General features: G+C 34.5%; 2 protein-coding genes and 1 long non-coding RNA gene across 11 annotated transcripts in view; 1 reads left to right on the top strand and 2 right to left on the bottom strand.

The window, feature by feature from the left end:
• LOC132633061 (large ribosomal subunit protein uL3m-like) overlaps nt 1-20,449 on the top strand; it is a 29,421-nt gene extending 8,972 nt beyond the window's left edge. For 2 of the 9 annotated variants that reach the window (XM_060349263.1, XM_060349262.1), the window contains 5 exons: nt 16,351-16,689; nt 17,177-17,386; nt 17,865-17,969; nt 19,399-19,512; nt 19,968-20,449. In XM_060349263.1, the coding sequence (XP_060205246.1) occupies nt 16,387-16,689; nt 17,177-17,386; nt 17,865-17,969; nt 19,399-19,512; nt 19,968-20,141 (906 nt within the window). In that variant the 5' untranslated portion in view covers nt 16,351-16,386 and the 3' untranslated portion in view covers nt 20,142-20,449. The other 7 variants (XM_060349257.1, XM_060349259.1, XM_060349260.1 and 4 more) reach the window with 7 other exon arrangements.
• On the bottom strand, nt 3,897-5,465 carry LOC132631489 (uncharacterized). The gene has a single exon (XM_060347064.1). The coding sequence runs from the start codon at nt 5,463-5,465 to the stop codon at nt 3,897-3,899; it is 1,569 nt and encodes a 522-aa protein (XP_060203047.1).
• LOC132633063 (uncharacterized) lies at nt 19,655-19,971 on the bottom strand. Its single transcript, XR_009579546.1, has 2 exons — nt 19,835-19,971; nt 19,655-19,740 (listed from the first exon to the last, which is right to left on the bottom strand). It is a non-coding gene; the product is annotated as an uncharacterized LOC132633063 (long non-coding RNA).
• Nucleotides 20,450-25,906: the final 5,457 nt, after the last annotated feature.

The raw sequence follows: 25,906 nt of genomic DNA, 5'->3' as shown, positions 1-25,906 counted from the left end.
CCTTTTTTTTTTCGTCCCCTCAACCATTCAAAACACCACCCTTTTATAGGGTTTCGCTTTGCACTGAAGGAAGAGAGAAGGAGGAACGGAGGGACAAAGAGGGATGGGGTCAGGAGCGTGAGCATGGGTGATGACAGAAAATAAGGCATGGAGAGGGGGAACATGGTGAAGTGGAGTCGACAGAGGGGCGTGGGGAGCAGGAGAAGGTGGGGTGTCAGTGAAGTGGGGGGAAAGAGGGCTGCGGCGCTAGGGTTTTGAAAGGAGGAAGAGAGGAGACGAAGGAGAAGAAGGGCAGCGGACGAAGATGGAAAATGAGGGGTTTCCCTTTGTTAAAGTGGGAAATGGGCCGGACCCGGTCCATTTGTGGACCGGGTCGATTTTTAGACTGGGTATTAAAAGAATAGACTAGTGAATTAAAACATAGATTGGTCTAAAAATTGAGATAAAAAATATGGGCTAGTCCAAAAAATATTAGGAGTTAATCGGACTTTGATTTGGGGTCCGGTAAGTCAAAATACGGACCGAGTGCAAGAAATAGTTTGGCTTCTAAATTTGAATAAAAGACCTATTTTGATTAACGGTGTACTAAGGGTGTCAGAATATTATCTAATGCGAAAAACGTGTAATTATAAGAGATCCGGATAATAAAAATATATATGATGTTGCAATGACCGTGCAATAGTATTTTAACAATAAATAAACGCTATCATTTTAAAATGTGCGAAATAAATGCGATGTGTATGCGGAAGTTGATAAAATGCCGAGAAATGCCAGTTTCAATAATATTAAATAGCCGTAGCGAATGACTAGCGGTAATAGTACTGCTAATAATGATAACAATAATGATAATGGTAATAATGATAATGGCGATAAAAATAATAATAGATATAATAATAATAGTAGATAACAAACATTGATAATTAAAATGATAATAATTAATAATAATAATAATAAAGATGATAATAATTAATAACAAGATAACAATAATAAATAACAATTATTGATAGTGACAAAACGTTAATAAATTAATAATAATAACAATAATAGTGGTAATAATAAGATAATAATGATAATAATAATAATAATAATAATGATGATGATAATAATAAATAAATAACAATTATTGATAAAACAATGACAATAATTAATAATAAAATAACGATGATAATGATGATTAATAATTGATAACAAAATAACGCTGATAATAGTGATTAGTAATTAACAATAATAATAATAATGACAATTAGTAATAATGATAATTTAAGAATAATAATAATAGTTATTAATATTAATAATAATGATAATAATAATAGTTGTAACAGAATAATAAAACGTCGTTATTGATAAGAGGCTAATAACTATAGTAAACATAATATATATTATTATTTATTTATTTATTTATTTTATTATTTTTTTATTATTATATATATTTTTTTATTTGTTTATTTATTTATTTATTTTATTTATTTATTAATATTAGAAGCGCAAATATGTATTTCGGAGGAGAGGCGGGACAAAATTGGGTGTCAACAACTTGTCCCTCTTTGCCTGATAATGATGAAGGAGTTTTCGGGCAAAGACGTTGACTTAGTAGCCTATTTTGTCCCGGCTAGAGGATTATGAAGGACTAAGGGTAAAGAAAATTACGGCCGAACTCCGGTCTCTGAATCGCCTACATATCTCGGGCTGCTCGAGAATCAGGTCGTGTGTAGTTCTGGGAAGACTACGACACCTATGACTGGCAACTCACGATTTGATGCGAATCTTCGCAAAAAATATTGTCCCAGTGTCGAGTTATGATGACACTGAGTATTGTGATAGAACTCCGAAAATTGAGTGTGCTGGAATGCGAACAGAAAATTTGGAATTGAAGCCGAGTGTTCGAGGTAGATCATTGACCCTTGTCGGAAGTTTGCTTATCCTTCCCGACGTATTGCCCCAGTTCGCTGCCGAAGAAATAGTTCCACGTTGCGCTAAAGCTCCTGCGAAACTTTAAACTAGATAAAATAGTCAGTAAAAATAAACATTGAAGTAAAGCGATGCAAGTGCGGTGCAATGCGGCTGCGAGCGCACGCAGGAGCATTTGAAAATAATAATAAAACAAGGCAGGTGCGACGCGATGTCTTATGCAGAAATTTTAAAGGGCGGTGCGCAGCCTTATGCAAAAACTACAAAGGGCGGTGCGCAGCCCATGCGAACATGGAAGGCGGTGCACAGCCTTATGCAGAGGATTTAAATAGGGTGGTGCATGGCCCAAGCAGTATATGAATATGGAAATGATGCAAAGGGCGGTGCGCAGCCTTATGCAAAAATTTTAAAAGGGGCGGTGCATGGCCCAGGCAATATATGGAAACGATGCAAAGGGCGGTGCGCAACCCCTGCATCATATGAAAGGTGGTTGAGCCCGAAATGTCCTATTTTAGGGCGGAAGAACCCGGGTATCCTGTTTTAGGGTGGAAGAACCCGATATCCTATTTTAGGGTGGAAGAACCCGATATCCTATTTTAGGGTGGAAGAACCCGAGCATCCTATTTTAGGGTGGAAGAACCCAAGCATCATATTTTAGGGTGGAAGAACCCAATATCCTATTTTAGGGTGGAAGAACCCAATATCCTATTTTAGGGTGGAAGAACCCAAGCATCCTATTTTAGGGTGGAAGAACCCAAGCATCCTATTTTAGGGTGGAAGAACCCAATATCCTATTTTAGGGTGGAAGAACCCAAGTATCCTATTTTAGGGTGGAAGAACCCGATATCCTATTTTAGGGTGGAAGAACCCGATATCCTATTTTAGGGTGGAAGAACCCGATATCCTATTTTAGGGTGGAAGAACCCGATATCCAATTTTAGGGTGGAAGAACCCGAGCATCCTATTTTAGGGTGGAAGAACCCGAATGCTGTGCGTTTGCGAACAATGATGTTGTGCCTTTGCGGGACATTTGAAAGTAATAATGCAATGCAATGCAGGTGCGGTGCTTTTGCAGTGCGGGACATTTAAAAGCAGTAGTGCGTATGCAGTGCGGGAAATTTAAAGCAATAGTGCATATGCAGTGCGTGGTATTTAAAATAGTAGTGCCTGCAGTGCGGGGAGTTTAAAGCAATAGTGCATATGCAGTGCGTGGTATTAAAAAATAATAGTACATGCAGTGCGGTATTAAAAATAATAGTGCATGCAGTGCGGGGAATTTAAAGCAACAGTGCGTGGTATTTAAAATAGTAGTGCATGCAGTGCGGGGCATTTAAAGCAATAATATTTGTGCGTGTTATAGGAGGATTCCAAACCGCTCGCTGCGCAGTCCCCGCAAAGCTGTAAGCATACTTCAGCTTCCGCAACTGGAAGCCTTGGTGATATTTCACCTTGCTAAAATGTTTCCATGAATAAAATTCCTGCGCTCAAAGAAAATTATGAGTTTCGAAATTTGTGTTGATTTTGAATCATCCTTGAATCACCCTTTGCTTCATGACTTTCGTAAGGTTCTCTTGATGCTAAGATTCGTATGCCGTGCATTATCGTTGAGGAGTAGCTAAAAATCGGTTCTGCGTTACTCAAAGGAAATTTGTTAGTATAAAAGAAAGTGGTTGCCTTGCGTTGAACATTGAAGCTTTGGCTTTGAATCTGTGCTTCTCGTTGCTATGCCATTGCAGAAATCTGATTATGTGAATATGGCTTGGGATAAGCCGTCTGCAAAATTTCTCCAGTTCGACTTGGGGGGGAAATTGGAATTTTTTATTTATTGAGACCGGACCCAACATGGGCGCCTACGTATCCTGCTACTAACAGGAATCAGGTCGACCGTAGTTCATTTAAAAAGTCTAGAAAAGATTACAAGATAGCGGCTATTCCTAAAGATGGGCATGTGGAGGATGATATTCTCGAGTGTCGAGATGATGTCCCTATCAGTCGGCTTGACTTGTTGCACGCTTTCTTTTCAAATGCCTTGGTGCCAGTTTCGATGAATCGCCCTTAACAACAGTTGTGTTTGTGTTTGCAATATCACTGGTTGAAGGCTCTAGCTGTAGCTTTATTTTGCCACTTTCAATCATGCTTTGAATCTTAAATCTTAGTGCTGGACATTCTTCAATGTCATGTCCTTGAATGTTTGAGTGATAAGCACAACTCTTAGATAAATCAAAGTTTGACGGTGGATGCTTAGGTATAAATCCCTCCTTTGGTTGTAGAATACCCTTAGCACTCAACCTCTCAAATATATTTGCCAGTGGTTCATTTAGAGGAGTGAAGCAAAAAGATTTCCTCTTCTTTTGATGTTGAGAGCTTGATTGTGCTTGGTGAAACCGTTGTTGGTGGCCTTGCTGGGAGTTTTGCTGACGAGGACATTGCATGGTGGCGTAAGATTGAAAAATTTGGTGACTTTTATGGCATTGCGCTTGATGCATAGTCGTGGAAGCAAATTGGTTTTCCTTCATTTCACTTTGCAGATTTCCCAGTATCTTCGCTTGGAAGGTTTGGTGAACGTCTTGTGTTGCTGAGCTATCTATAATTCTTCCTTCTTGAATGGCATTTTCTAGTTCTCTACCAATCCTAATCAAATCAGAGAAGTTGTGTGCACAAGCTCCGAGCAACTTATCATAATATAAGTCTTCCTGAATTTGGATGAAGGTTGAGATCAATTCCCTCTCGGATAATGGAGGATGTATTTTTGAAGCTTCTAGCCTCCATCGTATGGCATATTCTTGGAAAGATTCATGTGGCGTTTTCTTTATTCTAAGCAAATCGGCTATGTGCGGATCGCCTCCATTGTTAAACTCGAATTGCTTTATAAATCCGCGGGCCATATCTTCCCACGTAAGCCATTTGCTAAAATCTTGTTTAGTGTACCAATAGAGTGCTGATCCTGATAAACTTTGAATGAACAATCTCATTCGTATGGCTTCAATATGTCCAATACCAATTAATCTGCTGCAATAATCCTTTAAATGAGCGACGGGATCTCCCTTCCCATTGAAAGTGTTAAACTTAGGTATTTTGCACCCTGACGGAAGCTCAACGTTTGGATGCACACACAAATCTTCATACTTCAAAATCTGGAAATTCCTTGAACATAACTCTTCATTAATGACTTTCCTCAAATTGTGGAGTTCTTTTCCCAAATCTTCATGGTAAAGCGACTTGATTTCCTTTCCAGGCCTCCTGTATGGGGATATTGCCAGTTCGTTTTTCTTACTTTTCTCGAATTGAGCGGTGGTTATGGCAAATTGAGGATTAGGAATTATCGCTACTTGATCGGGAGTGTAGGTTGAAGGTATTTGTGTAATGGTATAGGTAGGATCTAAGTGAGGCGAAATGGCTAAGGAAACGTTGCTGGAAGTTGGGGTTGTGTTAGGAAGAAGGCTTAAGGTATTTCCCAGATTGGCTACAATATTTTTTCGAACCACCTTTCCCTTGCTATCGTTTTGCTCTTGCACCAAACCCATACCGATGTTGAAAGCTTCAAATCTCTTTGCCATTATAGTCTCGTCCTTAATGCAGATTCGCAGCCAAAACAATGTTCAATGCCAGACAACCTTTTAAAGAGAAAAGTAAAACTTCATAAACAAAATAAAATGTTAGTGCATGAAGTAAAAGCTTCATAAACAATATATATATATATAGATATAGATATCTTTTTTTTTTTTTAAGTGATCTAATTAAACAGGCTCTAGATTAGAGACGACTTGAGTCATATAAAGGAAACGAATGGACGACAATGAATCATCAGCTATTTAGCTCTGACGGTTGAGAATGAATCGGAAGAAAGAAAACTACATTGGAGTAGAACATGCCATTTTAAAAAAAAGGTTGACTCATATCGAACGCCAAAGCTTGGTTCCGAGTTAATTCTTACCAATTCCAGCATATTTTTTAAAAAAAATTTGCCCCAGTTTAGGACGTTTTGAAAAATGTTTTGGGTTGCATTCCAAAATTGTCCCAGTTTCATGCTCCTTCGTTTGGGGAATATTAAAATTTGTAATAAATAAGACCGGGCCTTATATAGGCTGCCTACGTATCCTGTATCCGGCAGGAAATCAGGTCAAACGTAGTTCGGGTAACATGCAAATAGGGAAAAAAAAAAAAATTCTACCCCAATATGACCGAGTCCCTATGTGGGCTGCCTACGTATCCACCGAGGAATCAGGTCAAGCGTAGTTCGCCTGGTGCGTAAAAGTTTTTTTTTTTTTTTTTTTAATGATGCAAGAGATTAGTTTAGAGAAGAACATGATTGATCGGGTGCAAGACAGTTGAATTTAATGTACCCGAGAGTTACGAAGCACTGGCGGGTTGCAAAATGTCAAGGACAAGAGGCCTGTGAGATTGTCCTTCGACTCGCATGCTAGAAATTGAAATTAATAGGTGCGCGAAGATAAATTTTAGCGACCCAGAATGACGCGTTTGACTGAGCGAAGACTCCGCAGAAGCAAGGTACTTGAACAGTCATTCTTGAACAACTTGATGGCAAAAAATTGAACAAATATCGAGAAGTGCCATTTGATAGATTGTACCAATAAATTTGGACATCTACCAATTTAAGAAACGATAAATGCTGAAAATGATAGAATTTGAAAGTAAAAGTTCCATGACGTAAACCGAGTGCAAAATGGATTCTACGAGGCATGGAGCTAACGGGTCAAATGTTCCGTCGTTTGAGACCGAAGATCATACCCGTAAAAGAAGGACACGAAAGCTCTAGAATTTGCAGTTTGATGCGAGACAAATTGTCCGACACTAATAGATTTGAGTAACTAAGCGAATAACGATAAGAGAATGCCCATTAAAATAAAGTTGGAATGATAAGAGCTAACTTTAGGATTTTCAAAGCTAGTTCATGTATGCGAAAATTAGGAAATTTGCTCCGACGATTAGAAATTTGTCGAGAGTCATGCTAAGAATGCGAGTGATCTTAAAGGTGCTCTAGAGTGGCTAAAGTGCGCTAACCGCGGAATAAATAGTTTTTTTTTTGTTTTTGTTTTTGAAGTGAGGATGATGCAAAAAATAATTAATGAACAATATGCAATTGTGCGGCAAAGCAAATATGAATTTTACTTTTCTTCTGAAACAAAGATGATGTTAGCAAATATCAAGTAATAACTTTTTCACAAATAAATTCAAATAAGAGCCTTCAAATAAAATTAATTAATGAGCTTGGCATCAGGTGATAATCGCAAATAAATTCAAAAGCAAGCATATTGCAAATAAATTTAAGTAAACCACTTAGCAAGCAAGCAAACGCCTTATAACACAAACATTGACAAGACGTCCTAATATGCAGGGATCTCTTTATGCCAGAGGTAGGCCTAACGCGAATTTGAAGGATAGAATATACGATTATATATCATCCCAATGTGCTATTAATTAAAGACCCATACAAAGTTTAAAAATCTTGGTACAAAGAAAATTATTACAACTTGACTTTCATAAGCTAACTAACAATGAGAAAAGTCCTTCGTCATCCTTGAGCCTCTTGGTTGCTTGGATATATTCACCGATCTTTCGTCGATTTTGGATAATGTATGACATAGCCAAAACTCCTCCCGTTTTGATGCCTTCTTTAACACAGATCTCTCTTTGCTCAGCTAAAACTGTATCTAATTCTTGCATGCTGTTCGCATTGTACCGATTTATGGCTACCTGCGTTCGCAAACGGTTAGTTCTACCTAAATAGCACATGGTCCACATAACGCACATGTTTATCCTTCAAATCAATGCACATAACGTGATAGCTGTCGCTTGGGGTCATAGACCCACTCGAACATTTGGAAGAGGTTAACTAATGGACTTAATACACCTTGGGTATTAAGCCTCCTAGGCTCGTGCATGTCCTTAAAAGGGTTTTGGCTTAGCTCTATCTTAAGCTGACTAAGAGTTGTTTTCCTATGACACAAGGTTCCCGAGTGGACTACTCGAGTGAGAAGGCTACGCGGTCACCGTTATTCGGACACCCCCGCGCACGCGCCAACTCTCCTAAGATTTGGATTCTACGAAGAAATTTGCGGGTGCGATAAGCACACCTCGCGTGTACGTGTGATAGTGTGAGATTTCCAAAAGTGGAGGAAATATGAACGGGATGCCAATTTAAGGAAAGCAGTAACATATTATTACATAGAAAATTTCTCATAATAAAGCAAATACTTAAGAGAACACAAAAGAAACAAACAAGGCAACAAATAAAAGCCAGCATAAAGAAAACAATCAAACATCCAACAATTTAATTATTAACCTAAGTGTGTTATGGTTAGAACCTAGGAGTCCCCAGTGGAGTCGCCAAGCTGTTATACCCCATTTTAACCCGGGTTAAAGTAGAGTACAACATATTGGAGATTCCTAAATTGCTGTGTTTTAAGGAGTCGCCACCTAATTAATTTAACGGTGAATTAGGACACCTAGATGTTAACTAAGGTAAAGTTAAAACTAAACCTCCGTTAATGGTCTGCTTAACCGATGTGATTCTAGGTAAGGGCTCTATATTATTCTAAAGGGAAGGAGTTAGGCATCCTTTAGAATCCGCTAACTACGGTTGTCCGGCCAAACTTAGGTTAATTAATTAGGGCTAAAGATACAAATATAATATTTAAAATTCAAGAAAATAGCTTGTAAATATTGCTAAAGTTTTAAAGAAAAAATATAAGAACGTTGCTTAAGATAAGAGTTAGAGAAAATATAATAATTTGCATAAAGAAAATTTTAAATGCCATTTCGAATAAAACTTATAAAAATTGCTAAAGCTTTAAATAATAATGCTATTTAAAAATAAGACTTGCATAGAATATATAAGTAGAAAACAAAACGCGAGTTTGTGCAGTGTTTTAATAAATATTTGAAACAACTCAAAGGGTGAGATATTAATGATTCTTTTTACGATTTAAGAGCATAAGCAAAAATACAAAATAGCTAATGTGAATTTTAAATGAAACTTATATTGTATCAATATGGTGATATAGAAATGCCAAGACTTATTTTTCTTTAAATATGATGGAAAAAGGGTTTCCTTTCTTTAACTTTATTAATCATGCTTAGCTAAAATGATGTGTGATTGATTCCAAATTTGAAGAGTTATTTATAAAATATGCTTGAATTCATTTTTGGCATATCCACCACATTTCCAATTTTAAGATAATAAAGAAACAAAAGGAGTCCTTTAATTTAAAACATGTGCTCGTGCTATTTGAAAAGTTAATTATTCTAATGAAAATAAATATTATAAATACTATGAAAAATTTAACAAAAGAGAAGAAATCTTAGGTAATTAACTATTGATTTTCCTTAAGTTAACTACCATTATCCCAAAAAACTAAACCCACTAATTTAGTAGAATTCCTCTAAGTCGAGAAACAAAAGAAAACAAAATAAAGAGTTAGTTGCATTATACAAATTAAATGCATAAAATGAAATAAAGGAGCAAAAGGTATTAAAATGGGCCCAGCCCACTTTAGGGCTGCTGATTGGGCTACTGGTGGCAGTGGCCTCAGCCCACGTTTTTTTTTTAAAATGCTGCATTCAAGGGGACTGCTGTTGGGCTTTGGACCAATAACAATTTTATATATGGATTGCTGCGGATGGCTGAGGGAAGATGACCCGAGGAGATTATGTTGGGCTTTCAGCCCAACACCGAATGCGGAAGGGGACGAATCTCTTGGACTCGTATGGGAGGTTCATGCAAAAAAGAAAGATAAGAAAGAGATTAGTATACGATCAATGAATTATATTAAACGTATGAAATATAAACTCAAACGAACTGGCAGATTGTGTATATTTTATGTATACTCTATGTATACCTTATGTTATTGGATCAAGTATTTCAGATCATGATGGAGATAAAAAAGAATCGAAACGCCAGATTTGTTCACGTTTAAACTGGAAAAAGCAGTGACGAAAAAAATACAGAAAGGTCCTCAACTACGTTATTACTATTTTTGAAAATAACAATCGATTATTAAAACATTTAACCAGAAACAGGAGAAGGTGATTTGTTTTGAAACCAAAATCAGTTGTTCTCTTCAAGAGTGGACAACACAGAGAGGACAAACAATAATGGTTGAACACATTAACATCTCCACAATTCAATCTGACCAAGAAAAGCATTTAAAGATTCTTATCATTCATAACTCCACTTGGATTCAATCGAACAGAAGTAAAGAGAAGGGTAATACACAAAGGGAAAACAGGCCGCACGCATGATGTGCCAAATTTATACTTGTTTGTTAATACTTAAGGGGTTCCTAGGCAATTCAGCATCTAGTTTAAACTCAACAACACAAGCAGTAGGATCTAAGTTAGGCAAACACTTAATGTTAGCATATTTCACTTATTCAGAGCTTCAACACTTATTTTAATCTCAATGGAAACACCAACGCAATATTAAAGGAGCAGCACATGATTTTAAAGAAAATTTCAATAGTTTATGCGACCACAAATATTCATTTGATGTCTGATTGGTCCCTTTGATGTGAATGAATATGGTATCGAAAACTATCTTATTCCTATTTTTTCAAATAAAAAAAAAACAATAAAATGAAGATATGTAATTCCATCCTTCTTCAGGTAAAACGAACATTCTAGATGAAGTCAATAACCATAGAAGAAAGCATGCTGAACCATCCAGAGAGCAGTCAAGAGAAAAACTAGAAAATCCCCATAATTCGAACAGAAAGCTGTTTTCATAAATGTTATACACCAACTGGTTGAATATGTAAGACAGTCAAGCATCGAAATCAAATCATTTCGGGTTTTAAACAAAAGTTGAGGAAAGCACATAATGAACTGAAGATACAACTAAAGTTACAACAGACAGGTAATATCTGAAACTGCAAATGGTTTAGAAATATCATGACAGGCATGTAATGGATAGAAATTCTCTACATATTTCAACCAACTTGTCAATAAATTATGGACTAAATCACGTTAGAGTTGCCTCATATGCTAATAACTTGACTAGCTGGGATTACAACTATAGCGACAGGTGACAGACCAATGCTTAACTTAAACCATCATACATTTAGTCAAAGTAGCAAACTGCCTAAACCAAATTGAAATAATTGAACCTATAAGCAATCAGCAATGTCTGGTCGGTCTCATACTTAAATCATTCGTCCAATTGTCCAAACATGAAACCAAACAAGTTCTAAGAAAAAAATAGGATGAAGCATGAATAGACTTAAAACTATAACAGGCATACTAGAAGTATAAGACAAATTAAACACTAATCAGAAACATTCGACACGTCTTAAACTGAACTAAAATAGAACATAGGTGAACTAATAACAAACAACCAGATGAAATAACAAACTACGTCATATAAGCATTTGAGCACATCCTAACGACAGTTGAACTAAACGGCTGATTAAGCATGGAAAACAGACTCACACCAGAACTGGAAGATAAAAAGAAAATGAAGTTACTGACCTTGGCCTGCAGCAAACATCATTCTAAAAAAAAAATAGCAAGCCAGCCATATATAATTTATATTAGCATGAACTTATTTAACTATGCCAATAGATGAATGTACTGGTATCAATATTCAGCTAGACCAGCTCATGGTTAACTGAACTGAGGGGAAAATCATACTAGCTATGAAGGACAACTAACAGCAAAGTAGCTTCATATAGATACAAATGACTCAGGTTACTACTAATCAACTATTTTAGAGGTACAAGTGACCATTAGGCACGACCCAGGACAAATATTGCTACATAAGATCTAATCAATAAGCTAATAACTGATCAAAATTACCCATATTGGCAGATGCTAAGCTAAATTAACTTAAATTAAACCATAATGATCACTTAATAATCGCTAACTAACCTGCAGATACTTAAAAATTTCATACGAAATTAAACAAAAACTTCTAATACTAAACTCACTAATATGCTAAACTAACAATTAATCCAACCTTAACAATCGTCAACATACATAAACATACTAAGACACTATAAATTCAGCGAAGGAAACTTTTTACCTTCTTCGGGTGCAGCGAAGTGAGGCTTCGAGTCTTCGAACTACCTCGAAACAACACAACACTCCGAACTCTCGATACTCAGACTCGGAACAATAAAAAAAACGAAAAAGGATCAGAACGACTTCGATTAAAACGTACGAAACTTAATAGATTTTCAACGAGGTTTGAAGGAACTGGTAGGACTCGATTTTTAGGGTATTTTTTCTGACTGAAATCTTTGGTTTTTAGGGGGAGGGGGTTTTTTTGCCCTTTTTTTTTTCGTCCCCTCAACCATTCAAAACACCACCCTTTTATAGGGTTTCGCTTTGCACTGAAGGAAGAGAGAAGGAGGAACGGAGGGACAAAGAGGGATGGGGTCAGGAGCGTGAGCATGGGTGATGACAGAAAATAAGGCATGGAGAGGGGGAACATGGTGAAGTGGAGTCGACAGAGGGGCGTGGGGAGCAGGAGAAGGTGGGGTGTCAGTGAAGTGGGGGGAAAGAGGGCTGCGGCGCTAGGGTTTTGAAAGGAGGAAGAGAGGAGACGAAGGAGAAGAAGGGCAGCGGACGAAGATGGAAAATGAGGGGTTTCCCTTTGTTAAAGTGGGAAATGGGCCGGACCCGGTCCATTTGTGGACCGGGTCGATTTTTAGACTGGGTATTAAAAGAATAGACTAGTGAATTAAAACATAGATTGGTCTAAAAATTGAGATAAAAAATATGGGCTAGTCCAAAAAATATTAGGAGTTAATCGGACTTTGATTTGGGGTCCGGTAAGTCAAAATACGGACCGAGTGCAAGAAATAGTTTGGCTTCTAAATTTGAATAAAAGACCTATTTTGATTAACGGTGTACTAAGGGTGTCAGAATATTATCTAATGCGAAAAACGTGTAATTATAAGAGATCCGGATAATAAAAATATATATGATGTTGCAATGACCGTGCAATAGTATTTTAACAATAAATAAACGCTATCATTTTAAAATGTGCGAAATAAATGCGATGTGTATGCGGAAGTTGATAAAATGCCGAGAAATGCCAGTTTCAATAATATTAAATAGCCGTAGCGAATGACTAGCGGTAATAGTACTGCTAATAATGATAACAATAATGATAATGGTAATAATGATAATGGCGATAAAAATAATAATAGATATAATAATAATAGTAGATAACAAACATTGATAATTAAAATGATAATAATTAATAATAATAATAATAAAGATGATAATAATTAATAACAAGATAACAATAATAAATAACAATTATTGATAGTGACAAAACGTTAATAAATTAATAATAATAACAATAATAGTGGTAATAATAAGATAATAATGATAATAATAATAATAATAATGATGATGATAATAATAAATAAATAACAATTATTGATAAAACAATGACAATAATTAATAATAAAATAACGATGATAATGATGATTAATAATTGATAACAAAATAACGCTGATAATAGTGATTAGTAATTAACAATAATAATAATAATGACAATTAGTAATAATGATAATTTAAGAATAATAATAATAGTTATTAATATTAATAATAATGATAATAATAATAGTTGTAACAGAATAATAAAACGTCGTTATTGATAAGAGGCTAATAACTATAGTAAACATAATATATATTATTATTTATTTATTTTTTTTATTATTATTTTTTTATTATTATATATTTTTTTTATTTGTTTATTTATTTATTTATTTTATTTATTTATTAATATTAGAAGCGCAAATATGTATTTCGGAGGAGAGGCGGGACAAAATTGGGTGTCAACACTCCTCACTTCAGTATGATCCTGTTTATTGTATTTATGCTTTACATGCTCAGTACATATTCCGTACTGACCCCCTTTCTTCGGGGGTCTGCGTTCATGCCCGCAGATACAGGTGCTCACGTTGGTAACCCGCCAGCTTAGGAGTCCTATTCAGCTATCTTGGAGAGCTCCCTTGTCCCGGAGCCTAGATTTTGGTACAGAATATCTGTGGTGTATATGTATTTTATCCAGGGGTACGGCGGGGCCCTGTCCCGTCATATGATATTGTTGTTACTCTTAGAGGTCTGTAGACATATGTGTGGGTTGTGTATCGATGTTGTTCAGTTGTGTCTATATGGCTTATGTTTTGGGACGTTCCCATTCGTAGTGGCAGCCTTGTCGGCTTGCGTAGATATATATATATATATATGTTTTGTAATGTGTTAAGATAGCCTTGTCGGCTCGTTTATGGCGGGGATGTTCCCTTATATATTATGAAAGTCTTGTCGGCTTATGTACTATAATGTCTGTTGAAAGTTGTACCTCCCCAGGAGACAGGTTGTTGTGATACGTCTAAATAATGCGACAGTTTTGAGACGACGTCTTGCCTTAGTATTGATAAGTCTGTATTATGCTAGTTGTGGATGATTATAGTTAACGGGTACATACGAGTGTCCAGCTCGGGCACTAGTCACGGCCTACGGGGTTGGGTCGTGACAGAAAAAATAGGCTATATTTTTGGAACATAATATTCTTTTCCTTTTTAAATAGTAAGTCAAATTAAATCAACCATATTTCACACAAATCACTGAAGAGTACAATCAGACCCTATTTATGGAACTTTTTTTTTTTAAAATGTGGGATTCAATTTAAAACTTCCCATAAATCACGCATAACGGTTGTTCTTCCATAAAAGCTTACGAATCTCTCTCAACTTTTATCACAATCAAAACTTTTTGAATTCAAAAACCACTAAAGATCTAAAAACTTCCAAATACAGAAAAATAAACACTGAAATATAATGAAATATGGTTAATTGTTTAAGAAATATAAAGTTGTAGTATGCGTATACACAATGGAATACAATGAAATATATCAGAAGCTGTTTCATAAATTAGAAATACAAAATGCAGAAATACATTGAAATACAGCGAAATACAAAAGTCGTGAAAACAAAGTGTAGTAAAAATAGGCTCTATATTTGGAACATTCACTATATTTACACCAAAAAAAGATAAATACATTGAAATACAACGAAATAATGTACTGAAATATACTGAAAATTAAATATACTGTTTGTTAATACACTGAAATATACTGAAACATTTTATCAAACACTTGGTGGGCATGAAGCTCCACAACTCTCATCAATGGTGTTCTCATGGGAAAGAAGTGTGTCGTCTCAGATTGCTACAAAAAGGACGTTATCCGGAGATAAAGACTTTCAATTGGACTAATTAATAAAGCTTCACTCTGTCGTCCTTGACCGTTGTTAGAGCTCTTTTTTTCACTCCGTTGTCGACCATGGCTTCACTCCGTCGTCAACCATGGCTGTTGTTGCTATTGTAGGATTCTTCTGATTTGTAAGAAAAAATGAGATCTAGGGTAGGTGATGGAACAGAAGCATATGGAGTTCAGATTTGAAGAACTAGAACCTTAAGGTTTTTTTCGAGTTTGGAGATGAAGATGGTAGTAATAGTGGTGGTGGTGTTGACGGCGGCGTGGGTGGTGGAGATAGAGAAGGGAGGGAGGGGTAAGTGAGGGGAAGGAGAGAGAGAGGAGAGGGAATTTTTTTTTTTAGGGTTTGGAAAAGATGATAAATCTTAAATGTGTAGTGATGGAGAATAGAGAGGTAAATGTATTTCAAAAGTTACTGAACCAGTTATGAAATGTAATTTTGAAAAAATAAAGCTATAAAAATTAAATAAAAAATAAGGTAGTTATTATTCATAAATAAGTCTTACAAGTAGGTATGACAAATAAATTTTCCTAAAAAAAATAAGTTGAGTTACCCCAACTTATTTTTTTGGGCTTATTTTAAACACAAAATAACTTATAAGCTGACCAGTCAAACACTCAAAATAAGTTGTTTTCAGCAACTTGTAAGCTAAGCCAAACGGGCTCTTACTAGTTAGGGAGTTGGGTCCAGTCACTTAGATCAATAACACTTCGGGCCTTCCTAAACCGGTCACATACAGCCCAAACTCCAAAGGCCCTTCAGACTCTCTTCGCTCTTCAGTTGTTGTCGTCGCCGACCAGGTAAGCCTAGGTTCCTACCTCTTTTTTTTTTTTTTTTGGGTTGTTTGTTGCTGCAACTTCGGTTATTTTACGTACTGCTGCATCTGTTTTATAGCTCTTGAGCTGTTTTCCTCACCAAACCAACCTGAATACATACTGCATTAGTAAAAAAAAAAAAAACTTCTTCACGTCTTAAAGAAAACTGCTTTGAAATTGCATTGGATGAGTGATGATGAACAGCAAATAACTAATCAAAGTGCAGAATTGTTATTACGACAACGACAACAACATAACCAGTGTAATCCCACAAGTGGGGTCTTGGAAGGTAGAGAGGCTGTTTCCGACAGAACAAATTTCAGAATTGTTATAGCTGAACATTAATATTACCTTCTGCATTCCTATTTCTCAGACAGACAGACAGACAGACAGACAAAGGAGAAAGCTCCTCAATGGCGGCCAATTCGAGAAGCCTCATTTCTCATCTACGTCTCCTCTTCTCATCCACAGTTAAAGAAACCCAATTCAGAACTTTCAGTAGCCAAGTGGAGGAATTAAGGACTCGGATTATCGAAGGAAAACCAGGAATGATGACTCCAAACTCCAAAAGGACAGGAGCAATAGCCATCAAATGTGGAATGACAGCTATTTGGGACAAATGGGGGGAACGTGTTCCCATTACCATCCTTTGGTTAGATGATAACATTGTTTCTCAGGTCAAAACTCCCGAGAAAGAAGGCATTTCCGCCCTGCAGGTTCCTCTATTCCAACTGATTTTCAAGTTAACATGTATAGTTTATGAATGAATTATTTTAAGTTCTTAAAGACTGATTCTTTGTCCCAGAAAAAGATTTAAAAAATTTCTTTAAAACTGACTTGCTGGTTGGATTTCTGTTGTCATGCTTATGATATGCTCATCTTCAACCATCAATCTGCTAGCTATTGTTCTTAATTTATTTTGGGAATTAATGTGTCATAGTAATCATCGTGAGAACTTTGTGAATGTGTTTTCAAGCCTGAATAGATATTCTGGTGACTTTTGCACTTGATATTGGTTGAGTAATTTCTCTACCAATTGACAAAGATTTAATAAATAAAAGGAATTGGTTGACTAAATCACTTACCTTCTCTCTCTAAAAAAAAAAAAAAAAAAAAAAAGGTCGCTAAATGACTTTGAGGGGTGTATGAATTATTCATTATGCTTGATGTGGCCTAATTGATCTTTATTATGGTGGTAGTTAGATCGGATGTGCTCACAAAAAGGAGAAGCATTTGACAAAACCTGAAGTAGGTCATTTTAGGGCACAAGGTGTGCCCATGAAGAGAAAGCTGAAGGAATTTCCTGTTACTGAAGATGCCCTTCTTCCTGTTGGAACGAGCATCAGTGTCCGCCATTTCGCTCCAGGCCAGTATGTGGATGTTGCTGGAATTACAAGAGGGAAAGGTTTTCAGGTGTGGATTAATCATGATTGTGTTTATTGTTTAGTCTTATTGAATGTCTTTGCCTTTTGTGGACTTCCGCACTCACTATAGGATACTAGTGATATTGTTTGATGGGAATAGCTCATTTTTTGACCTCAAATTGGCGTTTAAGAATTAAGACCAAGTTTTCGTACTTCATTGAGTTTCTCATAAACCAACCTAAAGGCATAACTTAAATTTTCAATTTTGTTGCCTATTGAGCATTTTTTAATCTTCATGGCAGTTTTTAACTAGAAAGAGTATCGCTTACCATCATCATATATATTGGATATGAACTCTCTAAGCATTAATGGTAGAAATTTTGTTTTATTTGTGGAACAAAATTCCACGTCTCTACTTTCTATTCCACCTCTTATGATGCAAATTGAACTGTCAGTGTTGTCTCACTCTTGGAGGGTATATTTCATCTGATGAGCTGTACTAATGATAGGAAAATTCATATGTGTAGGGTGGGATGAAAAGATGGGGGTTTAGCGGTATGCCTGCATCACATGGTGCTTCATTATCTCACAGAAGTATTGGTTCTACAGGTCAAAGAGATGCGCCAGGAAAGGTAGGTATTACCTTTTCTTCGATTTTATGTAGTAAACTAGAATGCATGTCTATTTCTACAATTAAATAAGTTGTCAATTGTATCCTAAATTGGTAATAGCGTGTTTGGTATATCATTTTAATTGTTTTAAATATGATATGTAAGTGAAATTGTTATTTATTTGCAATTGGTTGTTACTTATTTGAAGGAAAAGTAAATCTTTTAAACTAATAACTACATGATGCTCCAGTGAGGTGCATTACAAAAAATATTCTAGCAGTAACTTATGTAGTCATTTGGCACAGAGAAATTGTCAAGACTTATTGAACATGCTTATCTCTGTTCCCCCTCACTCTCTTTATTTCCTTCACAATGCAAAAATGAAATACGTTCTCATTGTTTTAATTTTTTTGTGGGCTGCTTACGACAATATTATTAAAAGCCAGGGATGAAGTGATGTGACGCAAGGGGTTATCGCTTCATGGGTGAAACCACGCACTTAACAATTTGTGCTTCAAGCAATGGTACTCAAAGTGATTCCAACGAAAATCAGTTTAAGTGATTCCAACGAGAATCAGTTTAAGTGATTCCAACGAGAATCAGTTACTTCTTTGAATCCCAACTTTGAGGAGTTGGATTAATATTGGGATCATTGTACATTAGATGCTAAAATTAGTTATTTTATCTGCCATATAATTTTTATTAAATTGTGCATTTCGCTCCAAAGAAGCATACACTTATCGGTTTTAAAAATACTTAAGCCCTTCATCCCCACTTTATCAGTGACCTGACCCCTTTCAATTCCGAATTTCTCCAGCTATAAAATTATGGAGAAACAGCTTGTAGGAAACTAAATTTACCGCTTACAAATGTCAAAACATGTTCGTCACCGATATCATGGACAGAGTTCCTCTGAGAATGTTTGAGTGGACTATTGGAACTTACGTGTAATTAGCATATGTTGAGCTGTTAATACAGATAGCTGCTCATTCTTTAATTCAAAATTTGGGTTTTTGACATCAAGGGTGTGTTATGGAACTTACAGAATTGGCCTTATAAAAGAGTATTGACTCTTTGTACATGCAATTATTTCTTGTCTCTTGTACCAGAAAAAATATTTCTTGTCTCTGAGTTTTTTGCCAGGTTATTTCTAATAAATTATGGGTCACTTCGAGAAGTATGCTCATGCAATCCTCCATCATGTCATTGAGTTTGACCTTAATTATCTAAAGTATGCTCAAGAGCCTGTAACATTCTACATTAGTTGGGAGCTTTAACCTCTCATCTGGGGCAGATAACTTACGTTGCCGAAGTTGCATTTTATAACCTTGATTAACTAATTTGGCTAAACATTTGATTGGAACGAAATGAACAGCTGTTTTGTATCATGCTGTCGTAGATTCTAGTTAACGTTACAAGCTTCTTACATTTGTAGTTTTTTTCTTTAAAGGTATTTAAAGGGAAAAAGATGCCTGGGCGCATGGGTGGAGTGCAACGAACTGTTAAAAATGTTTGGGTCTACAAGATTGATCCTGCCAGAAACTTGATGTGGGTCAAAGGCCAGGCAAGATTTTGAAACCTATTTCGTTTCTTTTAAACATAAAACAAGTGAATTTGAGAGTTATCAGCATGTATAAGTTATTCAAAATATAGTTCTCTTTCTTGTGCAATCTTTCAGATGAAATCCTACACGTTCAATTTGATAATGACTAAAAGAGTTGGTAACTTACTTATTATGAAAGAAGAGACATCCCCACACGAAGATATGTGCTTTCTAGTGAATATTAGTTACCTATATAAAAAGCAGAGCTAGGGCGGTAAACTTTTCCTTCTTGGAGGTAACTATGAATTTAAGTTTGAAGAAAGGCGTCGCTTCTATCTCTTACATGGGAGTTTGGACTCTGTAAATCTGCTTTGATCTTGAAAAGAGGGTGGAATTCTTCAGTATGATGCAAATCTTTGCCCAGTACAATGGATGGATAACTCAGAGCCAGTGACTTACTGTAACTTTCTTTTCAGGTTCCAGGAGCTGAAGGTAACTTTGTGTTCATCAAAGATTCTGTGTACAATAAACCAGATATTTCAATGCTTCCATTTCCCACTTACTTTGCCCCAGAAGATGAAGATCAAGCAAATTTGGAACCGTTAGTGGCTGATCTTGGTGATACAGACCCGTTTATGGCTGCTGATTAGTTGTAGGCAACTTAGTTGTGGACAATGGTGTTTCTTTTGTCTTTACCTTATATTTTCTTTTACAAGAGGCAGTGACGTGGTTTTGCGTAGGCAGGGGTTTATCTAGAAGGAATTTGATGGCATTCAAGTAGAAATAATTTTGAGTTGTACTACAAAATTCAGCTAATTGTTGTTGGATAGGGTGAAATGTTGATATAGCATGATTATAGACCTCATCCAGGGAAGTTGTACAGGCACAAACTGATTATGGTGTTGCTGGATGACTAGAGCTAATAAAAGAAATGTGAAAGGAGAATTATAGACGATAATAGTTTGTCAATTTACTTTTCCTAGTTTTCGGACTGTGTTCTATGCTAATCAGTATAAATTTCTTAAAACAATAGAAATACTATCAGAATAATAGAAATAATATCAGAATAAGTGTGCGGTGATTAGTTACACAAAGTTTGAAAGAGAAGAACGAACGTTGAGATTGATAAATGGTCAGTGTATATGATTGATATTTATTGTTATTGCAAAGCACAATCTAGAAGAAATGCTATCGAATGAAGGTGAAAGGATACCTCAAGAAAAAAGAAACAATTCCTTAACAATTTTAATTTATTTTCTATTATTCAAACCTTAACATTGGACTGGGTAGATTTTAAAAGTTTTTACCAATAGGATCGATTGGCGATTGTCTTAGTTCTAGGTATAAATTTACAAAATTAATTATTAAATTAGTCATACAGAAACTCCAAAATTAACAACAATATATATGTATATTGTGCCATCAACAGTAAACACCTTTGATAAATATAAAGCAATACTAGACGGCTTATGCCCGTGCGCACTTTAGATTATAGTGCATATATGTGTATGTAGTTGTCTTTGAATAGTGATTATATATATATATAGTATATGTTATGTTTAAAATATGATTAATATAACATTGTAGTTTATGCTCCGTATCTAAAATTTTATTATATTAATGTTTGCTACGAATACAAAATCGGCAAATTTATTAATATGTTTTAAAAGAGAAGACTTGTTGTGGAAATTGATTTTCTATCTAAACGAAGAAATACTATTTTTTAATTTTTTAGTAAATATTCTCGGTTTAGCTCATTTTACTTGTCATGTTGTCTTTTGTATTAAATTCTATCTAATTTTAAAATATAAATATTTTAAGTATATTTAGTGAACATAACAACTTGATTTTGTCAATATTGGATACTATGTTCAAAACACGATTAATATAACATTGTAGTTTGTGCTCCGTATTTAAAACTTTATTATATTAGTGTTTGCTACGAATACGCATGGAGTTTAATATGGGGCCCACATTTTTTTTAACATTTTTTGTTTTTTAAATATGGGATTCACTTTTTTTTTTCCAATATTGCTTGATTTTGTTAATATGAGGTTCACTTTTTTTTTCCAGTGAGTTTGGATGTGGTGGGTTCCATTTTTTTTTTTAATACTGGATGGTGTTTAATATGGGGCCCACAATGTGGGATTCATTTTTTTTTTTTTTATATATTGCTTAATTTTGTCAATATGGGATACTATGTTCAAAACACGATTAATATAACATTGTAATTTGTACTCTGTATTTAAAACTTTATTATATTAGTGTTTTCTACGAATACGCACGGTGTTTAATATGAGGCCCACGATTTTTTATTTTTTTTAATATTGCTTGATTTTGTTAATATGGGGTTCACTTTTTTTTTCCCGTGAGTTTGGATGTGGTGGGTTCCACTTTTTTTTTTTTTAAATACTGGATGGTGTTTAATATGGGGCCCACATTTTTTTTTTAATATTAGTTGTTGTTTAATATATATAGGATAATTTTTTTTTAATGGGCCTGTTTAATATGGGGCCCATTTTTTTTTATTTTTTTATATATACTATGTTCAAAACACGATTGATATAACATTGTAATTTGTGCTCCGTATCTAAAACTTTATTATATCAGTGTTTGTTAAGAATACAAAGTCTGCACTTTTTTTTTGACATTGTTTATTTTTTTAATATGGGATTCATTTTTTTTTTTAATATATTGCTTGATTTTGTCAATATGGGATACTATGTTCAAAACACGATTAATATAACATTGTAGTTTGTGCTCCATATTTAAAACTTTATTATATTAGTGTTTGCTAAGAATACGCACGGTATTTAATATGGGGCCCACAATTTTTTTAACATTGTTTATTTTTTTAATATGGGATTCACTTTTTTTTTTTTTAATATTACTTGATTTTGTTAATATGTGGTTCACTTTTTTTTTCCCGTGAGTTGGATGTGGTGGGTTCCACCTTTTTTTTTTAATACTGGATGATGTTTAATATGGGGCCTACATTTTTTTTAATATTAGTTGTTGTTTAATATATATATGGGGCCCACAATTATTATTTTTACAATTTTTTTATGGGCCTGTTTAATATGGGGCCCAATTTTTTTTTTATATATGTACTATGTTCAAAACACGATTGATATAACATTGTAATTTGTGCTCCGTATCTAAAACTTTATTATATTAGTGTTTGCTAAGAATACAAAGTCTGCACTTTTTTTTTTTTTTTTTTTTTTATATGTTGCTTGATTTTGTCAATATGGGATACTATGTTCGTATTTATATGTACTATGTTCAAAACCCGATTGATATAACATTGTAATTTGTGCTCCGTATCTAAAACTTTATTATATTAGTGTTTGCTAAGAATACAAAGTCTGCACTTTTTTTTTTTTTTTATATGTTGCTTGATTTTGTTAATATGGGATACTATGTTCAAAATACGACTAATATAACATTGTAGTTTATGCTCCGTATTTAAAATTTTATTATATTAGTGTTTGCTACGAATACGCATGGTGTTTAATATGGCGCTCACTTTTTTTTTTTAAATATTAGTTGTTGTTTAATATATATGGGATCCACAATTTTTTAGTTTATGCTCCGTATTTAAAACTTTATTATATTAGTGTTATCTACGAATACGCATGGTGTTTAATATGGGCCCCACTTTTTAAAAAAATATTAATTGTTGTTTAATATATATGGGATTCACAATTTTTTTTTTTTATAATTTTTTTTATGGCCTGCTTAATATAGGGCCCAAAAGTTTTATTTTTTATTTTTTATGGGGCCCATCAACTACGACGAAGAGGGACGACGAAACTCCCTCTTCTAAGTAGTAGTAATATATGTATATTGTGCCATCAACAATAAACACCTTTGATAAATATAAAGCAATGAAATATTAAATATGGTTAATCAGATCAGCTTGATATGTTAGGTTATCGAAAAGAAAACTTACATAACTATCTAGCTAATAAAATAAGTGAATTTTTTTACGTGTGATAATAAAATAGATTGACATAATACACCCTGAAAAGATACTTTTTACCATCTTAATGCGTTTAAATTGTCTATGGAGACTAAAATACAATATCTAAAATTAAGTATCTCACTAATTAGTTCCTATCAATTAGAATCACAAAATTCCCTAAATTTTTTGGATTTTATGCTCGACTTCTTCTTCCCCCACCAGTATGTTCACCGTTTTTCTGATCCTTCACTCTCTTTAATTTGTTGACTTTAGCTCAAAAGATTCTCCTCTCGTCATCGTATTCGTCTTAATTCCTAAACATAATGAAAAATTATCAATTCTAATCCAATACAATGGGTTATATATTATGTAAATAATACTATATTATTGTTATATATAAACTATATTTATATAAAATATTGTTATGTATTGAGCCGACCAAATCAATCAATGCAAAAGATACGAATATTAAAAGAACGGGAAATGAATGAAGAAATTCTCGCATCCACTTAATTTCAAAAGAAAACCAAACAAAATAAATTGTGTAATATAAAACAAAATATGAAGATTAGAAATACAAGCAACGAACAAAAAGGAGCAAAAGAGAACGAAAGTAAGTGTAAAATGAAGTGTAAGCAACTTAAAAGAAACTGATTAGAATGTGCTTAATTATAGAGGAAAGCTAAGTAAAAAAATTAACATGAAAATAATGTACCTTTGTTGCAGAAACTGCCGAGTAAACAAAGCATTGAGCATTTTAATGAAAAAAACATATAATGATTTTGACAATGCAATTTGAAGGAGAAAAGGCCATAAATAGTTTCTTATCTACGGGAGTAGGTCTAAAATGGTCCCTTAACTATACACTTACCGGTTTTAGACCTTTAACTATTCAAAAACTTATCAAATTTGGCCTTCGTCTATTTTTTATACAAATAGCGTACAAACCCATAAACCTCCGTGAGATTAATGTTAAACCATTCTTCAAACCTGTTTCTCTCTCTCCCCGCTTCTTTTTCCTCGAGTTCCTCTTGTTAAAAAACAAAAAAAACAGAGAAAAAAAAAGAGCATTCTGGAATTGGTGTCGCTCTCGAGTCTCTGAAATTTGAAAAGACAAACTCAGGAACACAATTTCTGTAACCATTCTTCTCAAATACTACTAAAAAACTGGCAAAAACCGACGGACTGCGTCGGTTATTTTTTGCGCAAAAATGCCCGAAAAAATATATTATTTTTTATATTATTTTCTAAAATAAACCGATGGAGTCCGTCAGTTTTTTTTTTTAATTTTTTTATAAAAAAATCGACCGACTCCGTCGGGTTTTAAAGCGAAAAAACAGTATAAATTAAATCAATGTAAATATATGAACAAAGTATATCAGTGGTCTAGTGGTAAAGCCCTTTAATGCCAAGGAACATACCCGGGTTCTATTCCAAGTTCCTACATTTCATTCTTTAATTTTCAAAAAAAAACCTGACGGGAGTCCGTCAATTTTTTTTTTATTTTTTTTACAAAACCGATGGACTCCATCAGTTTTTCGTCGGTTTTAACTGACGCAATCCGTCGGTTACGAAAAGCGAGAGAGAACTTGAGGAAAAAAGTTGAGGTTAAAGAATGAACTTGAGGGAAAAGAAGCGGGGAGAGAGAGAGAGTGACAGGTTTGAGGAATCGTTTAACATTAATCTTACGGAGGTTTATGGGTTTGTACGCTGTTTGTATAAAAAATAGACGGAGATCAAATTTGATAAGTTTTTGAATAGTTAAAGGACTAAAACCGGTAAATGTATAGTTAAGGGACCATTTTAGACCTACTCTCATAGATAAGAGACTATTTATGGCCTTTTCTCCAATTTGAAGTGTAGGTTTGGGTTTTATAGAATGTAAAAGAATGTGAAAAGTTATTTAATTGACGGAAGGTGAAAGAAGGGACAAACTGATGGAAGCTAAAGAACCAGAAAATTAAAAACACTGATAACTCATATAACTCATACTAATTGTGTAGTAAATACATGCTGATACGGTTGTCTTTAATGTAAAGAACTGAGGGATTTCTTTTTCTGGCTCAAGGACATAATGACATATGAACTTTGAAGGGTATTTTCGTATTTCGACTTTTAACTAAATGACTTTTCACTTTTAGTATTATATCATGATTCTGATTTAAAGCTATAGTTATTTTGGTCTCAATTCTCTAAAAAAGTGTTTTTGACATGACAAACTTGCTAGAAGGTAGTGGGAACACTAGCCTAATCCTTGTGCGTCCAATGTTGAATGCAACAATAGCAGAAAATCCAAATCCTTCAAACTTAGGTTTAATTGACTGATAATGTAAATTATGGGTGTCAAATGATTTTCTTTTTTGTGGGGCTGGGAGGGTAGGGGGCGTTGCTAAATTTTAACGGGTCAAAATGAGTGGTTAATGTTAGCTGAGTTGAGATGGACTGGGT

The sequence above is a fragment of the Lycium barbarum genome, chromosome 3 (genome assembly GCF_019175385.1).
Source record: "Lycium barbarum isolate Lr01 chromosome 3, ASM1917538v2, whole genome shotgun sequence".
In the NCBI taxonomy this organism is placed as follows: domain Eukaryota; kingdom Viridiplantae; phylum Streptophyta; class Magnoliopsida; order Solanales; family Solanaceae; genus Lycium; species Lycium barbarum.
Note: the sequence above shows the minus strand (reverse complement) of the source record. Positions and strands in the feature narration are given on the sequence as shown.